The sequence below is a fragment of the Oncorhynchus gorbuscha genome, linkage group LG14 (genome assembly GCF_021184085.1).
Source record: "Oncorhynchus gorbuscha isolate QuinsamMale2020 ecotype Even-year linkage group LG14, OgorEven_v1.0, whole genome shotgun sequence".
Lineage (NCBI taxonomy): Eukaryota > Metazoa > Chordata > Actinopteri > Salmoniformes > Salmonidae > Oncorhynchus > Oncorhynchus gorbuscha.
Genome location: NC_060186.1, coordinates 4,895,338 through 4,905,337, shown reverse-complemented (window position 1 = coordinate 4,905,337; position 10,000 = coordinate 4,895,338). Strand labels below are relative to the sequence as shown.

The 10,000-nt window shown below is 44.3% G+C and overlaps 1 protein-coding gene across 1 annotated transcript in view; it reads right to left on the bottom strand.

Annotated features, from left to right (window-relative positions):
- The window catches only part of LOC123995856, an 82,732-nt gene that overhangs the window by 61,961 nt on the left and 10,771 nt on the right, over positions 1-10,000 (bottom strand). Inside the window, exons 3-4 of the mRNA XM_046299536.1 lie at positions 6,187-6,332; positions 872-952 (exon numbers count right to left, since the gene is read on the bottom strand). Coding sequence (XP_046155492.1) covers positions 872-952; positions 6,187-6,332 — 227 coding nt within the window. The remainder of the gene's footprint in view (positions 1-871; positions 953-6,186; positions 6,333-10,000) is intronic.

Below are 10,000 nucleotides of genomic sequence, written 5' to 3'. Positions count from 1 at the left end.
CTCAGTCTGTTTATCTCTCCTCTTCTCTCAGTCTGTTTATCTCTCCTCTCTCAGTCTGTTTATCTCTCCTCTTCTCTCAGTCTGTTTATCTCTCCTCTTCTCTCAGTCTGTTTATCTCTCTTCTCTCAGTCTGTTTATCTCTCCTCTTCTCTCAGTCTGTTTATCTCTCCTCTCTCAGTCTGTGTATCTCTCCTCTTCTCTCAGTCTGTGTATCTCTCCTCTTCTCTCAGTCTGTTTATCTCTCCTCTTCTCTCAGTCTGTTTATCTCTCCTCTTCTCTCAGTCTGTTTATCTCTCCTCTCTCAGTCTGTGTATCTCTCCTCTTCTCTCAGTCTGTGTATCTCTCCTCTTCTCTCAGTCTGTTTATCTCTCCTCTTCTCTCAGTCTGTTTATCTCTCCTCTTCTCTCAGTCTGTTTATCTCTCCTCTTCTCTCAGTCTGTTTATCTCTCCTCTTCTCTCAGTCTGTGTATCTCTCCTCTCAGTCTGTGTATCTCTCCTCTCAGTCTGTTTATCTCTCCTCCTCTCTCAGTCTGTTTATCTCTCCTCCTGTTCTCTCTCTCCCCCTCACTCTGGCTCACCTACTTTCCACATATTCGAATAGGATCCAAGAATATCTTAATCCTACATTCTTTATGAACCATTGACTCCCCACTCTACTGAAGCAGACGTGGATCAATTCCTAATATCTAAGTCTCATATTTGAGTGTTTCATAGCTTCCAAGTTTCCGAGCCGACAAATTCACACATCTCTGATCTTTACTGTGTTAGTTATCCACCACCCGGCGAGGTCTGTCTGTCGTGTGTGTGTGTGTATACATATATAGAGTACAGTAGTGATTGGGAGATAATGTGAAAAGGTAGAGAGACTCACAGCTGATAGTGATCCCCAGCTCCACCCCAGGCTTCTTTGGTAGCTTCACATGGAAGGTGCCACTGCTAGGGATGACTGACTCTGTATGTGAGAGAGAGAGGGAGGGAGAGAGAGAGAGAGAGAGAGAGAGAGATACGTGGGGAGAAAGAAAGAGAGAGAGGTGGGGGAGAGAGAGAGAGAGAGAGAGAGAGAGAGAGAGAGAGAGAGAGAGAGAGAGAGAGAGAGAGAGAGAGAGAGAGAGAGAGAGAGAGAGAGAGAGAGAGAGAGAGAGAGAGAGAGAGAGAGAGGGAGAGAGAGAGAGAGAGAGATACGTGGGGAGAAAGAAAGAGAGAGAGAGAGGTGGGGAGAAAGAGAGAGAGAGAGAGAGAGAGAGAGAGAGAGAGAGAGAGAGAGAGAGGGAGAGAGAGAGAGAGAGATACGGGGGAGAAAGAAATAGAGAGAGAGAGAGAGAGAGAGAGAGAGAGAGAGAGAGAGAGAGAGAGAGATACGTGGGGAGAAAGAAAGAGAGAGAGAGAGAGATACGTGGGGAGAAAGAAAGAGAGAGAGAGAGGTGGGGAGAAAGAGAGAGAGAGAGAGAGAGAGAGAGAGAGAGAGAGAGAGAGAGAGAGAGAGAGAGAGAGAGAGAGAGAGAGAGAGAGAGAGAGAGAGAGAGAGAGAGAGATACGTGGGGAGAAAGAGAGAGATACGTGGGGAGAAAGAAAGAGAGAGAGAGAGAGATACGTGGGGAGAAAGAAATAGAGAGAGAGAGGTGGGGAGAGAGAGAGAGAGAGAGAGAGAGAGAGAGAGAGAGAGAGAGAGAGAGAGAGAGAGAGAGATACGTGGGGAGAAAGAAAGAGAGAGAGAGAGAGAGAGAGAGAGAGAGAGAGAGAGAGAGAGAGAGAGAGAGAGAGAGAGAGAGAGAGAGAGAGAGATACATGGGGAGAAAGAAAGAGAGAGAGAGAGGTGGGGAGAGAGAGAGAGAGAGAGAGAGAGAGAGAGAGAGAGAGAGAGAGAGAGAGAGAGAGAGAGAGAGAGAGAGATGGGGAGAAAGAAAGAGAGAGAGGTGGAGAGAGAGAGAGAGATACATGGGGAGAAAGAAAGAGAGAGAGGTGGAGAGAAAGAGAGAGAGAGAGAGAGAGAGAGAGAGAGAGAGAGAGAGAGAGAGAGAGAGAGAGAGAGAGAGAGAGAGATACATGGGGAGAAAGAAAGAGAGAGAGAGAGAGGTGGGGAGAGAGAGAGAGAGAGAGAGAGAGAGAGAGAGAGAGAGAGAGAGAGAGAGAGAGAGAGAGAGAGAGAGAGAGAGAGAGAGAGAGAGAGAGAGAGATACGTGGGGAGAAAGAGAGAGAGAGAGAGAGAGAGAGGTGGGGAGAGAGAGAGAGAGAGAGAGAGAGAGAGAGAGAGAGAGAGAGAGAGATACGTGGGGAGAAAGAAAGAGAGAGATAGAGAGAGAGGTGGGGAGAAAGAAAGAGAGAGAGAGAGATTAGGGGAGAAAGAAAGAGAGAGAGAGAGAGAGAGAGGTGGGGAGAAAGAGAGAGAGGGAGAGAGAGAGAGAGAGAGAGAGAGAGAGAGATGTTAGAACACTTCACCAGATGCACAGACACACAGTGAGACCAAATCCTTAAGAAACAAAGTTCTCAGACAAAATCAATAAGACCTCACGCCCTCGAAGGACAGAGCGACACAGAGAACAAAATGTACTTTTACTGTGTCCTGTTCCTCACCGGCTACCAGCCCTCAGACACACAGAGACCAGGACACACAGTGACCTCAGACACACAGAGACCAGGACACACAGTGACCAGGACACACAGAGACCAGGACACACAGAGACCAGGACACACAGAGACCAGGACACACAGTGACCTCAGTAACACAGAGACCAGGACACACAGTGACCTCAGTAACACAGAGACCAGGACACACAGTGACCTCAGTAACACAGAGACCAGGACACACAGTGACCTCAGCCACACAGAGACCAGGACACACAGTGACCTCAGCCACACAGAGACCAGGACACACAGTGACCTCAGTAACACAGAGACCAGGACACACAGAGACCAGGACACACAGAGACCAGGACACACAGAGACCAGGACACACAGTGACCTCAGTAACACAGAGACCAGGACACACAGTGACCTCAGCCACACAGAGACCAGGACACACAGTGACCTCAGCCACACAGAGACCAGGACACACAGAGACCTCAGTAACACAGAGACCTCAGACACACAGTGACCTCAGACACACAGTGACCTCAGCCACACAGAGACCAGGACGCACAGAGACCTCAGTAACACAGACTCACTAACAGAGACCAGGACACACAGAGACCTCAGTAACACAGACTCACTAACAGAGACCAGGACACACAGAGACCAGGACACACAGAGACCTCAGTAACACAGAGACCAGGACACACAGAGACCTCAGTAACACAGACTCACTAACAGAGACCAGGACACACAGAGACCTCAGTAACACAGACTCACTAACAGAGACCAGGACACACAGTGACCTCAGACACACAGTGACCTCAGACACACAGAGACCTCAGTAACACACAGTTTCCTCAGTAACACAGAGACCCGGACACACAGTGACCTCAGTAACACAGAGACCCGGACACACAGTGACCTCAGTAACACAGACTCACTAACAGAGACCAGGACACACAGAGACCTCAGTAACACAGACTCACTAACAGAGACCAGGACACACAGTGACCTCAGACACACAGTGACCTCAGACACACAGAGACCAGGACACACAGTGACCTCAGTAACACAGAGACCAGGACACACAGTGACCTCAGACACACAGTGACCTCAGACACACAGAGACCAGGACACACAGTGACCAGGACACACAGAGACCTCAGTAACACTGAGACCAGGACACACAGTGACCTCAGCCAAACAGTGACCTCAGCCACACAGTGACCTCAGACACACAGAGACCAGGACACACAGTGACCTCAGACACACAAAGACCTCAGTAACACACAGTGACCTCAGTAACACAGACTCACTAACAGAGACCAGGACACACAGTGACCAGGACACACAGTGACCTCAGTAACACAGAGACCAGGACACACAGTGACCTCAGTAACACAGAGACCAGGACACACAGTGACCTCAGTAACACAGAGACCAGGACACACAGTGACCTCAGTAACACAGAGACCAGGACACACAGTGACCTCAGTAACACAGAGACCAGGACACACAGTGACCTCAGCCACACAGTGACCTCAGCCACACAGACCAAGTGAATCTGGAGCTGCAGAAAGATAATCTGTGTAACTATTAGACATTAAGGCTGATTCTGTTACAATCATCTCTACATAATTCATGAACACTGCTCTCTTCCTGGGAGCAGGACATAAACTCCGCCCTCTCTCTCTCTCTCTCTCTCTCTCTCTCTCTCTCTCTCTCTCTCTCTCTCTCTCTCTCTCTCCCTGTCTCTCTCTCCCTGTCTCCCTCTCCCTCTCTCTCCCTGTCTCCCTCTCCCTCTCTCTCTCTCTCTCTCTCTCTCTCTCTCTCTCTCTCTCTCTCTCTCTCTCTCTCTCCCTGTCTCCCTCTCTCTCTCTCTCTCTCTCTCCCTGTCTCCCTCTCTCTCTCTCCCTCTCCCTCTCTCTCTCTCCCTGTCTCCCTCTCCCTCTGTCTCTCCCCCTCTCTCCCTCCATCCCTCCATCCAGAAATGTTGAATTAAATGACTAGCCATTTCAGAGGCTCTAAGCAGCTTTGTCTGCTGATGACTAGACCTGCAGCAAGCCTCTTCTAGCTATCAGCCAGTAGAGACCCGAAACAAACCGGCAGAGCTGCAGGATCCCTGCTCTGCAGCTCTTCACTATAATGGTTTCTAATGGGGGGACATTTTGGACCAAAAATAAAAAGGTACATTTGGTTCTGATTACCAGACTAAAGAACATTTAAATCCTGTCCCCGTAGCAACGGCCCAATGTCAAAGAGTTCAGAGTGAACCATAAGCACATCACAGATAAACCCAGCGTGGAAGATGCTGTGAAGACATTATGGTCTGGCTGAGATGTGGTGATGAACGGCCGCACCAGCAGGCTTCACTAGGGACGGGGAGGGTGGCCCCACCAGCAGGCATCACTAGGGACGGGGAGGGTGGCCCCACCAGCAGGCTTCACTAGGGACGGGGAGGGTGGCCGCACCAGCAGGCTTCACTAGGGACAGGGAGGGTGGCCCCACCAGCAGGCTTCACTAGGGACGGGGAGGGTGGCCCCCCCAGCAGGCTTCACTAGGGACAGGGAGGGTGGCCCCCCCAGCAGGCTTCACTAGGGACGGGGAGGGTGGCCCCACCAGCAGGCTTCACTACGGACGGGGAGGGTGGCCCCACCAGCAGGCTTCACTAGGGACGGGGAGGGTGGCCCCACCAGCAGGCTTCACTAGGGACGGGGAGGGTGGCCCCACCAGCAGGCTTCACTAGGGACGGGAGGGTGGCCCCACCAGCAGGCTTCACTAGGGACGGGGAGGGTGGCCCCACCAGCAGGCTTCACTACGGACGGGGAGGGTGGCCCCACCAGCAGGCTTCACTAGGGACGGGGAGGGTGGCCCCACCAGCAGGCTTCACTACGGACGGGGAGGGTGGCCCCACCAGCAGGCTTCACTAGGGACGGGGAGGGTGGCCCCACCAGCAGGCTTCACTAGGGACGGGGAGGGTGTTCCTACGTGACTGTGTTTCAATATCACATCAGTCAAATTAACCCACTGAGCTAAAGGCTTTGCTATTGATGATAATGTAGGTCTTCAACTCTCATTCAAGGTTACTTATAAAGCTAACAAGGTTCAATAAGCCACTTTCACTAAACATCCAGTCAAGTCCAGTACAGTACATTACAGTAGAGTCCAGTAGAGCCCAGTAGAGCCCAGTAGAGTAGAGTACAGTAGAGTCAAGTAGAGCCCAGTAGAGCCCAGTAGAGTACAGTAGAGCCCAGTAGATTACAGTAGAGTACAGTAGAGCCCAGTAGAGTACAGTAGAGCCCAGTAAGAGTACAGTAGAGCCCAGTAGATTACAGTAGAGTCCAGTAGAGTACAGTAGAGCCCAGTAGAGCCCAGTAGATTACAGTAGAGTCCAGTAGAGTACAGTAGAGCCCAGTAGAGCCCAGTAGAGTACAGTAGAGCCCAGTAGAGCCCAGTAGATTACAGTAGAGTACAGTAGAGTCCAGTAGAGTACAGTAGAGCCCAGTAGAGCCCAGTAGATTACAGTAGAGTACAGTAGAGTCCAGTAGAGTACAGTAGAGCCCAGTAGAGTACAGTAGAGCCCAGTAGATTACAGTAGAGTACAGTAGAGTCCAGTACCTGCCACATCAAACTCTATCTCCAGCGAGACCTTGCTGGTGATGCTGGAGTCTCTCAGTAGCTGATTGGTCTCTTCCAAGGTGCTGTCCTCTGTAGGGATCCCGTTTATAGACAGGATACGGTCACCTATCTGCACAATCCCACACCTGCAAAGTGCACACACATGACATCACAGTCTTACCATTCTGTAACGAAAGCTAATGCACCCTTTGGTTGTGAGGTAATACATTAATTAGAATCTGACTCTGAATAATTAGCTAGAGTCTGGATTCATTTACTGGACATAGTAGGGAAAGACAGATTCCACATCAATTCTATCTACATTAACCAATACACACACACACACACACACACACAGACACACACACACAGACACACACACACACACACACACACACACACACACACACACACACACACACACACACACACACACACACACACACACACACACACACACACACACACACACACACACACACACACACACACACACACACACACACACGTGGTCAGAAAAGTGTTTTTATATCGCCTCAATCAAACCACCGCGACTTTTAACGACATATTGGCTACTTCCTCTGATAATCCCTCATTACACCGGCTGCCTTCATCTGGGGGTCGGCGGGAGGATATTCAAGCCCTTCCATGTCGGTGCTGCAGGTTTCTATCATCTTGTTGGGATATGACTTGCATTTTACATTGACATGAAATATTAATATATAATCATTAATAAATATTAATGTATAATAGTTAATAAATATTAATATATAATAGTTAATAAATATTAATATATAATAGTTAATAAATATTAATATATAATAGTTAATAAATATTAATATATAATAGTTAATAAATATTAATATATAATAGTTAATAAATATTAATATATAATAATGAATAAATATTAATATATAATAGTTAATAAATATTAATATATAATAGTTAATAAATATTAATATATAATAGTTAATAAATATTAATATATAATAATGAATAAATATTAATATATAATAGTTAATAAATATTAATATATAATAGTTAATACATATTAATATATAATAGTTAATACATATTAATATATAATAGTTAATAAATATTAATATATAATAATGAATAAATATTAATATATAATAGTTAATAAATATTAATATATAATAATGAATAAATATTAATATATAATAGTTAATAAATATTAATATATAATAGTTAATACATATTAATATATAATAGTTAATAAATATTAATATATAATAATGAATAAATATTAATATATAATAGTTAATAAATATTAATATATAATAATGAATAAATATTAATATATAATAGTTAATAAATATTAATATATAATAGTTAATAAATATTAATATATAATAATGAATAAATATTAATATATAATAGTTAATACATATTAATATATAATCACGAATAAATATTAATATATAATAGATAATAAATATTAATATATAATAGGTGATAAATATTAATATATAATAGTTAATAAATATTAATATATAATAGGCAATAAATATTAATATATAATAGTTAATAAATATTAATATATAATAGTTAATAAATATTAATATATAATAGATAATAAATATTATTATATAATAGTTAATAAATATTAATATATACTAATGAATTAATATTAATAAATATTAATATGGAATAATTAATAAATATTAATATATAATCATTAATTAATAGTAATAAATATTCATATGGAATGTTTAATAAATATTAATATATATTCATATATAATAATTAATACATATTAATATATAATCATTAGTAAATATTAATATATAATAATAATAGTAATTAATAAATATTCATATATAATCACTAATAAATATTAATATATAATAATTAATAAATATTAATATATAATAATTAATAAATATTAATATATAATAATTAATACATATTAATATATAATAATAATTAGTACATATTCATATATAATACTTGGTATATATTCATATATAATAATTAATACATATTAATATATAATCATTAGTAAATATTAATATATAATAATAATTAGTACATATTCATATATAATACTTGGTATATATTCATATATAATAATTAATACATATTCATATATAATAATTATCAATACATATGCATATATAACCATTAATAAATATTCATATATATATAATAATAATAATTAATACATATTCATGTACAATAATTAATCAATATTAATATACTGACCCTCCTAACGAAGTTAACTTGTCCCGCTACGACCCAGGAAACAGTTACAGATTAAATAATGTTTTGTTGTGTGGTCGTCCCACTACGACTCAGGAAACCGTGCTGTTTATTAGGTTACAGATTAAATAATGTTTTGTTGTGTGGTCGTCCCACTACGACTCAGGAAGCCGTGCTGTTTATTAGGTTACAGATTAAATAAGTGATGATTAACTTCCCAGGGGGTGAAAGTGCAGTGATGAGCTTGATGCTCCTTTCCAATGAATATCCAGGGTCTCATTCTGGTGACATGATGATCAGTGCTTGGCGGCCATTTTGATAAATGAAAACAATGTCATCCATAATAATCTCATCATGTAGGCTAGCCTGCCTGCACAGTGTCTGCCTGCCTGCACAGTGTCTGCCTACCTGCACTGTGTCTGTCTACCTGCACTGTGTCTGCCTACCTGCACTGTGTCTGTCTACCTGCACAGTGTCTGTCTACCTGCACAGTGTCTGTCTACCTGCACAGTGTCTGCCTACCTGCACTGTGTCTGTCTACCTGCACTGTGTCTGTCTACCTGCACTGTGTCTGCCTACCTGCACTGTGTCTGTCTACCTGCACAGTGTCTGTCTACCTGCACAGTGTCTGTCTACCTGCACAGTGTCTGCCTACCTGCACTGTGTCTGTCTACCTGCACTGTGTCTGCCTACCTGCACTGTGTCTGCCTACCTGCACAGTGTCTGTCTACCTGCACAGTGTCTGTCTACCTGCACTGTGTCTGCCTGCCTGCACTGTGTCTGCCTACCTGCACTGTGTCTGCCTACCTGCACGGTGTCTGCCTACCTGCACGGTGTCTACCTGCCTGCACTGTGTCTGCCTACCTGAACCGTGTCTGCCTGCCTGCACTGTTTATGTCTACCTGCACTGTTTATGCCTACCTGCACAGTGTCTGCCTACCTGCACCGTATCGGCCTACCTGCACCGTATCGGCCTACCTGCACAGTGTCTGCCTACCTGCACAGTGTCTGCCTACCTGCACAGTGTCTGCCTACCTGCACTGTGTCTGCCTACCTGCACAGTGTCTGCCTACCTGCACAGTGTCTGCCTACCTGCACCATATCTGCCTACCTGCACTGTGTCTGCCTACCTGCACTGTGTATGCCTACCTGCACTGTGTCTGCCTACCTGCACAGTGTCTGCCTACCTGCACAGTGTCTGCCTACCTGCACAGTGTCTGCCTACCTGCACCGTATCTGCCTACCTGCACTGTGTCTGCCTACCTGCACTGTGTATGCCTACCTGCACCATATCTGCCTACCTGCACTGTGTCTGCCTACCTGCACGGTATCTGCCTACCTGCACTGTGTCTGCCTACCTGCACTGTGTCTGCCTACCTGCACGGTGTCTGCCTACCTGCACTGTTTATGCCTACCTGCACGGTGTCTGCCTACCTGCACGGTGTCTGCCTACCTGCACGGTATCTGCCTATCTGCACTTTGTCTGCCTACCTGCACGGTATCTGCCTACCTGCACGGTGTCTGCCTACCTCACCGGTATCTGCCTACCTGCACGGTATCTGCCTACCTGCACGGTGTCTGCCTACCTGCA